Source organism: Oncorhynchus clarkii, chromosome 18, assembly GCF_045791955.1.
Source record: "Oncorhynchus clarkii lewisi isolate Uvic-CL-2024 chromosome 18, UVic_Ocla_1.0, whole genome shotgun sequence".
Taxonomy (NCBI): domain Eukaryota; kingdom Metazoa; phylum Chordata; class Actinopteri; order Salmoniformes; family Salmonidae; genus Oncorhynchus; species Oncorhynchus clarkii.
This window is the reverse complement of record NC_092164.1, coordinates 18,313,151-18,330,058: the sequence shown is the minus strand read 5'-3', so window position 1 is coordinate 18,330,058 and position 16,908 is coordinate 18,313,151. Positions and strand designations below refer to the sequence as shown.

The 16,908-nt window shown below is 46.3% G+C and overlaps 2 protein-coding genes across 2 annotated transcripts; one reads left to right on the top strand and one right to left on the bottom strand.

Moving 5' to 3' along the window:
* The first annotated feature begins 382 nt into the window (after positions 1 to 382).
* On the top strand, positions 383 to 12,536 carry LOC139373138 (ubiquitin carboxyl-terminal hydrolase 40-like). The gene is made up of 31 exons (XM_071113275.1): positions 383 to 1,171; positions 1,256 to 1,323; positions 1,421 to 1,534; positions 1,695 to 1,859; positions 2,314 to 2,460; positions 2,738 to 2,881; positions 3,037 to 3,165; positions 3,307 to 3,411; positions 3,530 to 3,637; positions 3,780 to 3,983; positions 4,094 to 4,229; positions 4,411 to 4,492; positions 4,600 to 4,771; positions 4,861 to 4,945; positions 5,023 to 5,093; positions 5,204 to 5,559; positions 5,676 to 5,838; positions 5,994 to 6,054; positions 6,517 to 6,570; positions 7,625 to 7,800; positions 7,929 to 7,965; positions 8,060 to 8,124; positions 9,359 to 9,433; positions 9,532 to 9,661; positions 9,742 to 9,824; positions 9,904 to 10,022; positions 10,129 to 10,194; positions 10,327 to 10,537; positions 10,639 to 10,734; positions 10,880 to 10,965; positions 11,112 to 12,536. Exons 1-31 carry the CDS (start codon positions 979 to 981, stop codon positions 11,233 to 11,235), a joined length of 3,825 nt encoding a protein of 1,274 aa, XP_070969376.1. The 5' UTR covers positions 383 to 978; the 3' UTR covers positions 11,236 to 12,536.
* Positions 12,537 to 12,651: 115 nt separating this feature from the next.
* Positions 12,652 to 14,996, bottom strand: c18h21orf58 (chromosome 18 C21orf58 homolog). The gene is made up of 7 exons (XM_071112225.1): positions 14,918 to 14,996; positions 14,646 to 14,703; positions 14,452 to 14,525; positions 14,165 to 14,365; positions 13,641 to 13,755; positions 13,425 to 13,537; positions 12,652 to 13,068 (listed from the first exon to the last, which is right to left on the bottom strand). Exons 1-7 carry the CDS (start codon positions 14,972 to 14,974, stop codon positions 12,859 to 12,861), a joined length of 828 nt encoding a protein of 275 aa, XP_070968326.1. The 5' UTR covers positions 14,975 to 14,996; the 3' UTR covers positions 12,652 to 12,858.
* Between the last annotated feature and the right edge of the window lie 1,912 nt (positions 14,997 to 16,908).

Sequence of the window (16,908 nt, the reverse complement as noted above, 5' to 3'; positions counted from 1 at the left end):
GCTATCCATGAGTTCATCTGACCCTGGGGAAGTAGGTAAAGGGCGTCACTGCTAAAATCCCAAAGTATCCCTTTAAAATGTGTGGCTAGTGTCAGTGCCTTTACACAAAAACTGAACAGGTGGTTAAAAGACCAGCAGGTTTGTAGCCACATATAAACCTTCTTTAAGAATACCAGCAGAAAATACATCACATTTCAGTTCAGATTTATCTGTTGTGTGTGTTTGAGACATCCACCGGATGACAGACAAGCCATGTTATAAAAACTACAAGAGGCTTGATGCTCCTGCGAAATCGAAGAGAAGACTTGGTGGACATGTAGTTTATTCAGCCGAGGTGCCAACCTGTGATTTTAAAACGACACTACAACTACCACAATCCCCCACTCTACCCTTTGGTTTTAGGACATTATGGCTGCGCACTGTTCATCAATGGTGTTTTTAGTTACGTTTTTTCGTTTTTTCTCTTATTTAAAACAGAGGAATGTAGACAGACTTTGGCTTCGATTATAACTTTACAAAAAAAGCATTAGGAGATTTCTGGAGTTAATGCTCTATTTGCGTCAGGAACGCTGAAACACGTTTTGCTTGATAGCTAACGAGTCAGATAGCCAGGTAGGATAGTTGTTTGTCACCGGTCCGAATTTAGCTGTTGTACACTCAGTTCACACAAAATTAACTCGTATTGTAAAGGCAATGATTGTATAGCTTGTTAGTTAACCGCTACAATAATTGCTATAACTCGATCACTATACGGGAACACACTAGTTATCTATTCATAGCTATGTTTACCCCTGTAAAGTCGTCTTATTTCAGAGTCAGTCCCACTACTATCAACAGAGAGCTAGGCAAGACCAAGATGAGATAGCAAGAGGAGTTATTGGTTAGCTAGCTACGCGATCGTGAACACAATTAGACATTCAATTAAGTCCCCCGAAGGTGCGTTTCACAGGAAAGAGAGAAACAGACGCAAGCCCAGCCATGTTTGGGAGTCTTTTCGAGGAAGAGGAGGAGGGATTTTCTCTGGCTCCCTCAGGAGGTAGAGTTGTTAAGAGGGAAGGGGAGCCACCTCCACCCCGGGGAAGAGTTAATCTCAGCGGGATTAAAAACCAGGGAGGGACGTGCTACCTCAACTCCCTGCTCCAGACCCTGCTCTTCACCCCGGAGTTCAGAGGTGAGAGGTCAAGTCAGGTCACTTGGTGTTCTATCTTTGGCTCATACTGTATTTACAATACTGTGTGTGTGTGTGTGTGTGTAGAGGAGCTGTTCAGTCTGGGTCCAAAGGAATTGGGCTGCCTGGAGGACAAAGACAAACCAGAGGCCAAGGTAAAGAACCAGCCATGGGAGTGTGTGTGTTCCTCACTGTGTGCATGTCTTTATTTGTATTGGTGTGTTTGAGTAGTACATTAACTCTGTCCCTCAGGTCAGGGTTATTCCATTGGAGCTCCAGAGGCTGTTTGCTCGTCTACTCTTGGTGGACCAACAGAGTGCCTCTACTGGTGATCTCACTGACAGCTTCGGATGGAACAACAGCGAGGTAGTGTGTGTGAACACGAGCATGTGAACGAGTGTGTGTATGAATGGCGGTGTGTGTGACGCAGGGACTAAACTAGAGAATGAGGCTTGCTTTATATAATGCTACATCACTTTCTCCTACAGTATTTTGCTTACCACTCTCTCTCATCTCTCTCCTGTAGGAGAGCAGGCAACATGATGTGCAGGAGTTGAACAGGATTCTGTTCAGTGCCCTAGAGCACTCCCTGGTGGACACCAGCGGTAGTGCGTTCATCCAGCGCCTCTACCATGGCACCACTGTCAACAGCATCCTCTGCAAAGAGTGTGGCAACATCAGCCAGAGACAGGTTTTTATTTATTTAACCATTATTTAACTAGGTAAGTCAGTTGAGAACAAATTCTTATTTACTTAAGGCAAAAGGCCTCCTGCGGGAACTGCGGCTGGGATTAAAAATATAGAACAAAACACATCACGACAAGAGAGACAACACTACATAAAGAGAGACCTAAGACAACAACACAGCATGGCAGCAACACATGACAACACAGCATGGTAGCAACACATGACAACAACATGGTAGCAACACAACATGGCAGCAGCACAACATGGTAGCAGCTCAAAACAGGGTACACACATTAGTGAGCACAGACAAGAAGGTAGAGACAACGATACATCATTCAAAGCAGCCACAACTGTCAGTAAGAGTGTCCATGATTGAGTCTTTGAATGAAGAGATTGAGATACACACATGTACCAGTTTTATCTTTGTGTTGCTTACACCTCTTTCTCTTGGCTCTCAGGAGGACTTTCTGGACCTGACCGTGTGTGTACGTGGCGTGTGTGGCCTGGAGGGGGCGCTCTGGGACATGTTCGTGGAAGAGGAGATGTTTGAAGGCAGTAACCTCTACCGCTGTGGCCAGTGTGACCAACTAGTCACTGCTGCTAAGGTTAGTAGGAGTATTGGCATGGATTTAAAATGTACTTGTTTATTCTAGAATTGGTACTGATTCCCTCTCTCTCTCCCTTGCTCCCTCTTTCTCTCTCTCTCTCTCTCTTTCTCTCTCTCTCTCTCTCTCTTTCTCTCTCTCTTTCTCTCTCTTTCTCTCTCTTTCTCTCTCTTTCTCTCTCTTTCTCTCTCTTTCTCTCTCTTTCTCTCTCTCTCGCTCTCTCTCTCGCTCTCTCGCTCTCTCGCTCTCTCTCTCTCTCTGTCTCCCCCCTCTGTAGTCTGCCAAGCTGAGGAAGCTCCCTCCCTTCCTGACAGTGTCTCTGTTGAGGTTTAACTTTGACTTTGCCAGGTGCGAGCGTTACAAGGAGACTGGTCGCTACACCTTCCCTCTCACCATCAACCTCAGGCCCTTCTGTGAACAGGTACAACCTCCACCCACATTGCTCTGCATTGCTTCACTGCCACTTACTCTGTGTGTACTCTACATGACTTAGTTAAAATAATGTCAAACCATTTAAAAATATGTTATGTCGCGTTATAAGGCCTAATGACTATGCTATGTCACCCTCTCGCCCAGACTGAAGACGAGGACTCGGAGTACTCCTATGAACTCTTCTCTGTCATCATCCATAAGGGAGGCTGTTATGGCGGCCATTACCACGTCTACATCAAAGACATGGACCACCTCGGCTTGTGGGAACCGCCGGTGAGAGAGCGCGGGAGGGAGGAGGAGAGAACAACAATTGCATATCAGACAATCGAGGCTTGGAGTATGTCACTAAATGTGCTAATAGCGAATTGTGTGTTTGTGTGTGTCTTTGTATTTACGCGCTTGCGTTTGTATCAGGAGGAGGATTCCAAACCCAAGGTTCAGAAGAAGAAGGAAGTGAGAGTGTATCCTGAGCCGGAGAAAGACGACCCTCTATCTGTACTCTCCTCTATAATAGCCCAGGTAACGCAAAGCATGCTGGTTTAACCCGATGGAACGAGAGCACCATGGGCCACATCGTCAGTAGGTCCAGTGACTGTGTCTGATCTTAATGTGGTGTTGTTCCCCTCCTGGCCTGTAGGAGGAGAGCAGGAGCATGCTGCTGGACCAGCTGGGCCAGAGACTGATGGACAAGATCGGTTCTTCTTGGAGCAAGAAGTACAGGAAACTCCACGGCCCCATAGGCAAGGTAGGACATGACTGATGGGCGTCCCCCAAGAGCTCCACAACGCCACATAAACACTTACCTTTCCTTATCTCCTCTACATCGTTCTACATGTTATCCTTCCACTCATCCCCCTCTCCCTCTCGCCTCCTCTCTCCCTCTGCAGTTCCTCCAGAACCACAGTGACGTGTTTGTGTTGGTCAATAACGGCACTCGGGTGGCCCTGAAAGCCAACCCCCCTAGCCCAGTGACCCAGCCCTCCAGCCCAGCCCACACAACCCCTGGCCCTAGCTCTACCCCGGACCCAGTCCACAACAACACTGCCAACGCCCAACCAGAACCAGGACTGGAGACGGCACCAGAACCACAGGTACACTAGTTAGACCTCTGATGGTTCTGCTTTAATGATGGTGTGTCTGCTATGTTGATGCTGCAATTGGTTAGGTTTGAATCTTTCTTCCTCTCTCCATCTCTCCACAGGGCAGCCACTGGTTTGATCTGAATGACTCCACAGTGACGTCGATCCATGAGAGAGACGTAGAGAAAATGTACCAGGGAAAGGAGAGTGCCTACATGCTGTTCTATAGGAAGACACTGCTACGCAGGCCTTCTGGAGGTACGTGGGTGTTTGTGAGTGTGTGGGAGAGCGGTGTAAGACGGGAAGGGAGGGAGAGAGTGAGTGAACACAAGAAAAGGAGAGCAGCATCCAAACTTGATGCGAGTGGGAGAGAAAGAGAGATAGAGACGTGAAAACGCACACGGATACAGTCTTTAAAATGAGGTTTTCCCTCTGGCAGCCCTGAGGAATCCTGGGTATAAGGTTCCCCCTCACCTCTTGGAGATGGCTGAAGAGGAGAACAGAAGACTACAACAGAGACGGTACTCACGTGCGAGCACACACACACGCACACTGTATTTTGTTATGTTTTGCTGATGTTTTTTGGCTATCCGTTTGTGTGTGTGTGTGTGTGTGTACTCTGCTATAGGGAGGAGTTTGAGGCCAGCAATAACAGTGTTGAGCTGCGTCTCCACCTAGCGCCGCGCTATAGGTTGGAGAACGGAGCTCTTAAGCCAATCAGCAGAGAGCAGAAAGAGGCCACCAACCTCACCTTTGACCTCCGCAGGACCGTAGGAGACTTGCGAATGATCATCTACCAGGTGACGTCATCACTCCGACTCATCAACTCACTTCCTTAATGACGCCATGGCACTTTGCAAAAAGCTCAAATCAGTGTGTGTGTGTTCAGATGCAGGATCTCTGGGATGGAGATATGGCTCTGACTGTGGCCAAAAGTCTGCCAGCCGGCCTTCACCTCTACAACACTCTCACAGGTGAGACACACACACACACTTTTGCAACATGTACATTCTGTGAGAGTTCATACTGAACTTTTGTACGTGTGTTTCAGATGATGAGGTGTCTCTCTACAGTGCAGGCATCTTGACCGGCACTGATCTGTTTGTGTGGAATGGCAGAGAGGTGAGGAGACACACTCGAATCAACACAATCCACCGTTGTACACACTGCTACTGGACGTCCTAGAACCAAAATGGCTGTCGGGTCATATCATATCCCCTTTATTTCCTCAGGTTTGTGGGGCGGCTGTCCAAACAGGAGCCGAGTGGGAACCAATGCTGCTGACCGTGGTTCGCCCTTCTCTGGGAGAAGAGGAGGAGGACGGGGGAGGCGAGGGAGAGGAAGGAGGCTCGGGGCTGTCGAAGGAGTCGAGGGGGTTCGCTGGGAGGGTGACTCTAGGAGAGGTGAGGGAGGCGTTAGGGGAGCCACAGGAGAGCCTCCTGTGTCAGGAGAAGAGGGGAGGGGAGGGAGGGGGGGCCAGCGGGTGGAGGGTATTCCCTCCTGGAGACATGCAGAGGACCCTGAAGGAGCTGGCCTTGAAGGATGGAGACGCACTGCTGGTGCTGGAGCCACAGACACAGGATAGCAGGTGGGCAGCGTGGTGTGTGTGCGCGGCAGTGTGTCAGTCTGCGTAAGTGAGTGACAGACATGAGTTGTGGTTGGTGTGTTTGCTATGGCTGTGTGTGTAATGTCTCTCTCCCCCAGTGTGTTCAGTGTGAGTGGTGATATGGTAACCGTGACAACACCATCAGACTGTCGCTGGCTTCAGGTGGAATACCGACCAGAGAGAAGAAGAAGAGGAGGAGGAGGAGAGGGGGAGGAAGATGAGGAGAGGATGAGGGCAAAGGTCCCTGCCTCTGGAAACATGGTGAGCTAGCAAGTGTGTATGTGTGTATAGTATATTAGTGTGTGTTTACTATATTTGTGTGTGTGTGTGTGTTTAGTATATTAATGTGTGTGTGTTTAGTATATTAATGTGTGTGTGTTTAGTATGTTAATGTGTGGGTGTGTGTTCTTTTCTAGCTGCTGTGTGAGGTGAAACAGAGGGCCATAGCAGAGCTGCAGCTACAGGAGCAGCTAGCAGGTCAGATACTGTTATTATTACCACTCCTAATAGCAGCAGCTAGCAGGTCAGATACTGTTATTATTACCACTCCTAATAGCAGCAGCTAGCAGGTCAGATACTGTTATTATTACCACTCCTAATAGCAGCAGCTAGCAGGTCAGATACTGTTATTATTACCACTCCTAATAGCAGCAGCTAGCAGGTCAGATACTGTTATTATTACCACTCCTAATAGCTGCAGCTAGCAGGTCAGATGCTGTTATTATTACCACTCCTAATAGCAGCAGCTAGCAGGTCAGATACTGTTATTATTACCACTCCTAATTGCAGCAGCTAGCAGGTCAGATACTGTTATTATTACCACTCCTAATAGCAGCAGCTAGCAGGTCAGATACTGTTATTATTATCACTCCTAATAGCAGCAGCTATTAGTATATATGTGTTTGTTGTCTCTTCACTGGTGTGTGTATCTCTGTCCAGGTGTGGCATGCTGTCTGAGGCAGGTCGACCGCACAGGGAAACTCCTGCCCCCAGGTACTGTAACCCCCAATGACCCTCACACATAGACACATGCATCTCTTACTTCGTCCTAATTGGGTTTATGTATTGATGCAGGGATCGACATACAGGGCTGTCTGCTTGCCCGGGGAGGTTTTGGAAGCCCCCCGGTCCAGTCAATCCTCCACTACAAATGACCCCCCCCCAAAAAATATATTTTATTAATGATATTTCCAGTCCTGGCAAAATATATAATTGTTGAAAAAAACTGTCAAATTCCCAAAGCTGTTGGTTCGTTATGCAGATTATCACACACAGACTAGTTCATCTGTCAGGCAGCAAGAAAGAGCAGCTCGCCACTGGTTGTTGCGTGGAGCAGCACACAGAAGAAGGACAGTAGTAGGGTTGCTGGTAGGGTATGTAGGAAAGATGTTTCAACGTTCAACTGGTAGATATTATAAGGCAACAATGTGTATGTAAAACAGGTATTTACGATGTTTGGCCCAAGTCGTGGTTAAATCTTTGCAATGCACAGTTTCGTCGTCATGCTCTGTTTGAATGAACGTTTCTAAAGGCTTTCCCGACCCTTCCCAGTTAAATGTTGACTACACAGACCTTAAACGTGGTCTCCAGATGTGGTTTAAGCATTGTTGTGGACTTGGAACATCCAATTGTTGTTGTTTTTCTATAAATCATTTTTAAAAAGTGTGATTTTGATAGTGAGAACTCGGAAACCAGGAAAACAAACTGTAGCTAAAGATTAAACAGATTTTATTGGCCCTCCTACAGTAGCCTGCTGACTGTTCAAAATGGCTAACAATAACACCCCTTTTGCGATTACGCAAAGTTGTATTTTTCCCTCCAATCAATCAATGTAAATGTGATATTGTCAAGTAAAATGTCATTATTTCTGTATGGAGGGTAGTTATTAATGTCTTGCTCAGCCCGCAAACTAAAGATATAATCACCTGATCTCGCTTTTTTTGGGGTGGCGCCATTAGCTTTCAGTTGGCGATGGCCCGCTGTGCCACTGGCAAATTTACCTGAATGTCAAGCCCTGTCGTGTGTGTGTGTGTGTTGCCTCCCACAGTGTGTGAGGAGCTGAGCGTTCGTGACGCTGGGGTTAGGCTGATGACCTCCCTGTCCCTCTGTCCTGGAACGGCCCCCAAAGACACACAGCTGTTCCTGTACTTCAGTGTGGGGACAGCACCCTCCTCTGGTTTGGAGGGGGAAATCATTGTAGAGCGGTCTAGCACAGTTAAACAGGTGGGGAATGACTGCGTATCGTTTGGTCTGCTGGTCGGTCTATCTGGCTGCCTGCCTGTGTCTGTCTCTCTGTCAGACAGTGTATCTGCTTCTCTGCTAATGAGTGCTAATCCTATCTTCTATTGTAGTGTCTCAAGAAAATGTTGGAGTCAGCAAGACTTGAAGGTAAAACTACTAGATTATAGAGTGTGTCCCTTCTCCCCTGTGTGTGCATTTGTGTTAATGGTGTAGGGTTAATAATGTGTGTGTGTGTGTACAGGGGACGGTTGGCATCTAAGGAGGCTGGACTGGTGTGAGGAGGTGGGAGAGGCTTTGATGGATGAGGTCAGTAACCAGAATTATAAAACGGGTTGTTTGGATGCCGATTGGTTGATACAGGGAGTTACTCACGACAATCCCCCAGGTAATGCCTGTTAACAGTTTTCATTTGAATGATCAATGCTCCTTCAGCGTCCCACAGCCCAGCCAGGCAATTAATAAACTCCCCTGGAAAGAAATGTCTCGACAGGATTTCCCCATGCTTCCATCCTAGCATTTGGTTTGCAACAGTTGAGGTTTGTCTAAACCTTGTTGCCTGCCGCGCTGACCTGTGCAACAATGTTGCAGGTTTTTTTTGCGATCTCCACCGTGCCATAGAGAATGATCGTGTCCAGAGGAGACTCATTATAATGGATATATCCAAAGAAATGGCAATAGAAATAAAGGTAAAACAAATGAAAATGCACATAGTTTGCTGTAGGTTCAGCTGCTTGTCGTGATTGTGGGTTTGCTTTAATTGACTAGTTGGCAAAGGAGAGGTCGCCAACTTGCAGAGCAAAAAGTGTTTTGCTGAGAACGGACAACCAGCCTGCTTGGCTGACAACCATGCCAATAGAATAGACGACCAGCCAGCTTGGCTGACAACCATGCCAATAGAATAGACGACCAGCCCGCTTGGCTGACAACCATGCCAATAGAATAGACGACCAGCCCGCTTGGCTGACAACCATGCCAATAGAATAGACGACCAGCCCGCTTGGCTGACAACCATGCCAATAGAATAGACGACCAGCCAGCTTGGCTGACAACCATGCCAATAGAATAGACGACCAGCCCGCTTGGCTGACAACCATGCCAATAGAATAGACGACCAGCCAGCTTGGCTGACAACCATGCCAATAGAATAGACGACCAGCCCGCTTGGCTGACTACTTCAGAATCTCAGAACTAACGACTGGCTTTTTCTCTGACTATATTGTCTGGTGGAAGGATGAAATAAAACAAATGTACCCATTTTTATGAAAATAGGTTGTTAATCTTTTTTTATATGTTGGCAATTGTTTTGTTAAAGCAATAAGGGCCCTCGAACCCGGGGATTATCGTGATCAACACCCTTCTAAGGGATGTTCCCTCGTACCTCTTCTTAGTGTCGGGCTTAAGAACAGACCATAGTCGGGTGTTATTCTCACGATAATCCCTGGGTTCTAATAAATAATTGCTTCAGCGAAATCAGGAAGTGGGATACATTTTCCGCACTCTTTTTCACTCACTGCCACAATCTCTCTCGTTTCTTCTCCAGGAGGCGTCTCTCTCAGAGCTGAAGATGAGTCATGGAGACGCTCTGGTGATTACTGAGGGACGACTTCCTCCCAAGGTACACTCAACTTCCTGTCCACTTCCTGTTCTCTTTCAACCCCATTCGCTCTCTACAGACACGTATTCCCTCTCTCACGTCTCCCCTCTCTCTCTCAGGGTTTTCTGAAGCTGTCAGTCTGGCTGTATGTGGAGCCGAGAGCCGATCCCGTGGTCTCCATGGAAACAGAGGTCAACGGCACAGCCGAGGGGTCCACGGAGGGTCAGAGGTTGGAGGTCATGACTGCAGGTGAGACACACACACACAGTATGAAACTAGGTAGGAAGGTATGAAACTATGTCCACTGGTTAAAATGTGTGTGTGTTTAGTGGACGGGGCCATGGTGGAGCTGAGGACTGTGGGACAGGTGGAGATCTCAGAGGAGGCTACACTGGAAGAGCTGAAGACTCAGGTAGTGTGTGTGTGTTGATACTGCTCCTTCTAGCGTGTGTATGTCCATGCTGTGTGTGTGTTAATACTCTGTGTGTTAGGTGCTGACCCTGCCGGCGCTGCAGTATGTGTGTGTGCCCACTCCTGCGTTTCTGCGTGTGTGGCAGCTGGAGGGACAGAGACTGACACGTATCCTCAGAGGACAACAACACACACTCAGGTACACACACACACACACACACACACACACACACACTCCTCCCTCTCACTCCTGTCTATCTCCTCTCATCCCTTTCCTTTTCTCAACAACAAGTATCTGTTCACAGGAAGTTGAAGTTGTGCAGTGGGGTGGAGTTTTGTGTGCAGCAGCTACTGAGAGAAGAGGATCTTGGGTAAGCCTGGGGTTATTCTACTCTCATTGGTCAGTTAAGCAGATATCGGAAACATGATTTCTGGATCTGTTGCTATCCCTCGCTCTTCTCTTCCTCTCCCACCATCTTATTGCCCCATTCCCCCTCCCCCAGTCCTAAGGAGGTGTTGCTGCGTGTCCAGATGGGGGTGCCAGGGGAGCGGGGTTACTACCCTCCAGAGGACCTGGTCTGGGATGCTTCTCGAGACCCTTCCCCCAGATCACTACGCTCTGCCCTGGCCTCAACATACGGCCTCTCTCCTGACTCCCTGCTACTGGCCAAGCACCAGCCACACACACACACCTGGGAGACTTTCTCCAACTGGGTAAGAGATGTGGAAGGAGGGAGGGAGCCTGATGTTTTGTCACTCTCCTATGGTTTATTTTATGACTCTTCCTGGCGCTTGTTGATGATGCGTGCACACAGAGCCAGCAGGTGTCCAAACGGAAGAAGAAGAAAAAGGCGGAGTCTCTGCTCGGAGCGCCTTTCCACCTTAAAGACGGTGACATCGTCGGTGTCAAGGTAACAAATGCAGCTCTGTGGTTCATCGTATTGGTTGCGTTCCAGCCTGCTCTGCATTAATTGGACAGAACTTGCTTATTGAATGTGACATGGTTTTCTGATTGGATAATATTTTGACAGTAACATGGTGTTTTCTGATTGACAGAACCTGTTGATTGACAATAACCGGGACTTTAGCACCCAACAGGATGAGCAGAGGTTGAGGGAAGAGAAGGAGCAACGCAGGAAAGGGTGGGGCTTCTTCAAATATCCAATGAGACTCAGGTCACAGTGTTGACACTGCTTTTCGTGTATGACATTAGCTTTACAAGAAAGTGTATTTATATAAGTAAATGTCTACAGTTTATGTTGATACTATTTCCTCTTTACTCCTGTAGAGGGCAGGGTGCGGGGGCTGAAGTTGAGAACAACCAAGGGGTGGGACCAGAGAAGAAGATGGGGCCAATCAAGGCCAGGAAGCCAGAGGTGGCCCTGTCAATCAACGTGGGGGTGTTCAGATAGCCTCGCCTTACACACACACAAACAAACACATACAGTACACATGCGTGCACACACAGACTTTCTCACCGTGGCATCGCTCAACATAACGAACAGTCTTCTGGACATCTGTTTGTGTGCCAAACATTTTTGATAATGTGTTCACACAGCTTGACCCCCCCCCCCCCCCCCATAGATCTGCTATCTTCTGCTAGTGTTGGTCTGGTGGTGGGATGACTTACTGGTTCGCTATACAGACCTCTGTCGACTCAATGTCACAAGCTGCAGTCTCTGACTCTCCTTCCATCTCTCAGTCACTACACCTGGATCCCTTCTCCCCTCTACATGAGATCCAATAGGAACCAGTATTTCTACATGAGATCCAATAGGAACCAGTATTTCTACATGAGATCCAATAGGAACCAGTATTTCTACATGAGATCCAATAGGAACCAGTATTTCTACATGCGATCCAATAGGTACCAGTATTTCTACATGAGATCCAATAGGAACCAGTATTTCTACATGAGATCCAATAGGAACAAGTATTTCTACATGAGATCCAATAGGAACCAGTATTTCTACATGAGATCCAATAGGAACCAGTATTTCCACTCATAGTACTGGGTGTATTACATATATATTGGTATGTATTTACAGTATCTGCTGACTAGTTTGCAATGGTACACACCACAGAGGTATAGATATGTACCAGTAGATTATAGATAATATATACACCTATATTTCTAATAAGAGTTAGTGGGTTTATATCCATGCCTTAACGTGGACGAGCCACAATTCAGCTCAGTCCGGAATAGTCCCCCTTACCTAATTTCTCTACCTTTCTGTTGCGCCCTCTCTCTCTCTACCTTTCTTTCCCTCCTAACTTCATCTTCGCTTAGTGGTCTCACCCTCTCGCCATTTTCCTTACATGGGAAAGAGTCCAAGTGTTTTCTCTGTATCCCATCATGCCTCTGCACCAGAGTTGATCACGTTAATCATGCTATCATTATGTTTGTTTCATGTGCATGCAGTGGGGGGGTGTGTGGTCGGACTTCAGGGAGTTAAAATAATTCACGGATCGTTTGACTAATATGTCATACATAACTTTTAGAAATGACGGTTGGACAATGAATACGAGCGACTTTGTTTTGGATTATGAGATTATTTGATTTCCTAACTAATCTGATGTTTTTATTTTTGCATTTGCTGGAAGTATAACTGAAATTTAGTTTTGAGTACTGTATGACTTCTGGGTCAGTGCCAAGATGCAAGGACCGATTGAGAGTTTTGGATTAAATACAGAATAAAACGGATCAAGAAAGCATGTTTGCAAATCTTGTTTTATTTATTTTGGAGTCCTGATGCATGTTTACAGACCTTTGTCATTTGCACACTCTTTTGCAACCACGAATCATAGTAGGCCAACAGATTTGAATTTACAACATGTTTCCAGCGCCAAGAAGCAAATTCTCCATTCAAGCCTTATATTTGGCTATACCCGAAATGATGCTTATCAAACATAACATCAATGTATACATTTTACCTTTACAATCAATCATCTATGTGTATATATTTTGAAATATGAAACGCTCACACAAGACAATATCTGAAGATGGGGGTTAGGGAATATTGTTCAGGGCTAGGCTAATACATATTGAGTGGGGGCAACGTGATGGGGCCGGTCACATGCTGCACGGACGGCATATGAGGCCCGCCCTGCCCTTCAGGTAGCGATGACGTCATCGAGGGCCACATGGGATAGCCAATGGGAGGTAGCAGTTGGGCCTGGGGGCCGTAGTGATGGTGGTGGACGGCGTTTCCTCTTGGTTTGACCGCTGACCTCACAACAACATCCTGGATGAGGTCAACATCAAGATGAAAACAAAGTAACAAATATAAGATGTTAAGAATTCCAAAAAGGCATTATCTTTGGTATGTGGGTGACAGGAACCATAAGACTGCTGAACAATTAATCAAATGGCCATCCGGACTATATACCCCCCCCCCCCCCCCCCCCCCCCGGTACCCCCTCGTTCTTTTTTTTCTATATATTTAGTAATATTTTCTTAACTCTATTTCTTGAATTACATTGTTGGTTAAGGGCTTGTAAGTAAACATTTCACGGTTAGGTTTACAACTGTTGTATTCAGCGCTTGTGACAAATACGATTTGATTTTTACATAAATGATGTGGGTGTGTGTGAAACGGACCTGTCCTGGGTTAGGTGGTGACAGGGCCGTGGGAGGTATTGCTTTCAGCATCATGTTGTGCATTATGATCTGATGCATCTGAGCATTCTGCATCAACATCAGCTCCACCATGTCTAACACACACACACATACATACATACATGAAAATTAACATTATATATATACACACACATACACACACACCAGTAGCTGCACTTTGCATTTGTGTGTGTTTACCTTCTTTGATGCTCCCAGACCTTGGTGCAGGGTAAGGCTGAGGAGGGGGTATCTGTTGTATGAGGGGCTGTTGCTGTGGTAACTGCTGAATGAAGGTAGTGGGCTGCTGGGGCAACTACAGACCAAGAGAGAAGTCGCATCAGCTGTCTGTGTGTAAGAGAGAAATAGCATCAGCTGTCTGTGTGAAAGAGAGAAGTCGCATCAGCTGTCTGTGTGAAAGAGAGAAGTCGCATCAGCTGTCTGTGTGAAAGAGAGAAGTCGCATCAGCTGTCTGTGTAAAAGAGAGAAGTCGCATCAGCTGTCTGTGTGTAAGAGAGAAATCGCATCAGCTGTCTGTGTGCAAGAGAGAAATCGTATCAGCTGTCTGTGTGAAAGAGAGAAATCGTATCAGCTGTCTGTGTGAAAGAGAGAAATAGCATCAGCTGTCTGTGTGAAAGAGAGAAATAGCATCAGCTGTCTGTGTGTACGAGAAAAAGCAGAGCAAGAGGAAGATAGATGGAGAGAAAGAGTGATTTTTGTCTCACCATTTGCTGGATGATGCGTGGGGGCTGTGGCGGGGGCTGTGGCGGGGGTGGAGCGGGGGGTGCAAGGGCAGGCTGGTAGATATGGATGGGGGCCGGAGTAGGAGGCAGAGGGACAGGAGGAAAGAGGAGGTCTGGGCGGTACCGTCTCCCTGTCCCACCCCAGGTGTGAGGTCTGCTCAGGTCCTCCAACATGTGCTGCTCCTGCAGGCAACACGCACACAGACAGTTACCATGTGAGTTTGATGATAATGATGGTGATAAATATCTTAATAATAAGGATGTCATACCCTCAGTCTTTGCAGCAGGTCCTTTTTTTGTCTAAGCACACTGTGCAACGCATCCGCCTGTCCATCAAAACTCCCTGGCCAATCAGAATTAGGAGTAACATCAGAAAACTTACACACAAAAAGGAACAATCAGGGTTTGCTTGTACTTCAACGTTTCATTACAATATTTATTTTCAAACATTTTGTAGTCTTACTGGTGGATAGGGCAGACTCTGCTCTGCTGTCCTTGTTGTCCCTCTCGTTCTCCAGTCTCTGTGGACATGAAGACAAGCAGGAGGGGAGTAGTCAGCAGTCAACAAGAGGCCATGTGCAGCCAGAACTCACATCAGAAAACATTATCTCTTTTACTACTCTTTGTTACACTAATAAGTTAAAAACATGGCCTTTCTGTCTATCAAAGTAAATGATCAGATAATTATTTGATATCCAAAACTTTAAAAACTCAATCAATCAAATAATCAATTACCTTCTCCAGCAGCCTGAGTTTGAGTCTGGTCATCTGGGCAAGCATGGGATCAGTCATTCTGAGAGTACTGTATTCTCCACACTGTGAAGTTGTGCACACACACACACACACAATAAGTGACTAAGGGTCACCGCTGTACACACCCCCACTCTCCCGTCCCCAATTTACCTGTAGCTCTTTAGCCGTATGTCACAAACCTATCGATCAGCTCTCAGTCTCTATGCCAAACTGAGACCACTCCCTGGTTACTAAGGGACACAACTGTTTATGCCAACCAAGCCACGCCTACTGCTTGGTTACCATTCCTGGTTTTGGTCTTGATCCTAGGTTACTGTTTACCATCTGAGCTGACACAAACAGTGTATTTCTCTTGAACAACAACCCAGTAAGGCAACTAAAGAAATGTAAAAGTAAGGGTCAGTGAAATTGTTTAGGATAAGAATAGAAAGTCATATGTACAGAAAGTTAGAAATTTGTACAAACTAGGGTGGTAATTTAATCATACCAGATTGGCACCCAAATAGGATCTGGAATGAGAAGCTCTATGCTGAAAATGTATAAATGTAGTCTTTATTGGAGGGATTGGATGTCTTCTCCTGTCCAAAAAGTTGGAACCGGACCCAGGGACGAACATAGTAATTTGGAGGCCCCAGGCAGAGGCCAGTCTGAGGGCCCCTGCCCCACCTCATTTAAAAAAAAGGGATTTATAGTAAAGACATATAATTTAACTTTAAAAAGATATGACCTTTTAACCCCATAGAGTCTAAGGGCTCGGGCTGGATTTCTATTAAGCTAACCTATGGAATTGTTTTAAGATGGTCATACCAAGGATCATTTAGCTATTTACTTTTGAAATTTAGGACCCATGTAGGTATCAAAAATCTATATGAAAAAATGTATTTGATTAAACATCGAATTTGGCCTTACTGCAATTTTATTCTTATGTATTTATGCCTCAAGCAGAGGTATTATTTCTGTTTAATGGTAAGTCCGCCAGTGCCCGGACCTGAAAACAATCAGACCCATACCCAAATGGACCCGAGAACAACCCGAGCTAGACACGACCCATACCTGAATGGACCCGAGGACAACCCGAGCTAGACACGACCCATACCCTAACATACAAGGGTGACAAAAAAATGATGTTTATCAGCCAAGCTGCTCTTCTAGTTGACGAATAGATCATTATATGTTGGCTAGGCCTTCTATAAGTCGATACATTCACCTTAATTGCTTAAAATAAATATGCTATAGGTCAGGGGTATTCAACTCTTACCCCATGAGGTCCAGAGCCTGCTGGTTTTCTGTTCTATCTGGTAATTAATTACACCCAATTGGTGTCCTAGGTCTAAATAAGTGCCTGATCTGGAGGGGAACAATGGAAAAAAAGTAGTGGAACGGGCTTTGAGGTCCAGCATTGAGTTTGAAGGCTATAGGTTATACAGAGCCAGGGGTTGTGTCCATTTGGGCTCACTCTGGTCATCGGCTGTAGTTACATAGACCCAAGACCAGTTGACAATCAAAGGCTGTGTTCACACAGGCAGCCCAATTCTGATCGAAATTTACTGGGGGAGAGGGGCTGGTTTCGGTGCTAATGCACCACACAACCAATAAGCAAAGCATGCCGACTTCGTGCACTTCAATGTCATGGTTTGTATTTTCAACACCACAATAAATAGACTAGTCCCCAGGTCCAGAACCGAGGCTGGGAAACGCACAGTATTAAATAGAGCCATGACTACATGGAACTCTCTGCCACCCCAGGTAACTCTGATTTAAGAACACCTCATTTGCACTGTACTTTGTATTAGTCCTAGATATTGTGTGTATGTACTGATATGTCGGCTGTGTGTGACGTTTTAAATGTATGTATTTCAGTCCTTGACTACTAATGTTCTGTACTATGTCATGTTTATGTGGACCCCAGGAAGAGTAGCTGATGCTTTTGCAGTGGCTAATGGGGATCCTAATAAATACCAAGTGTCAATCTT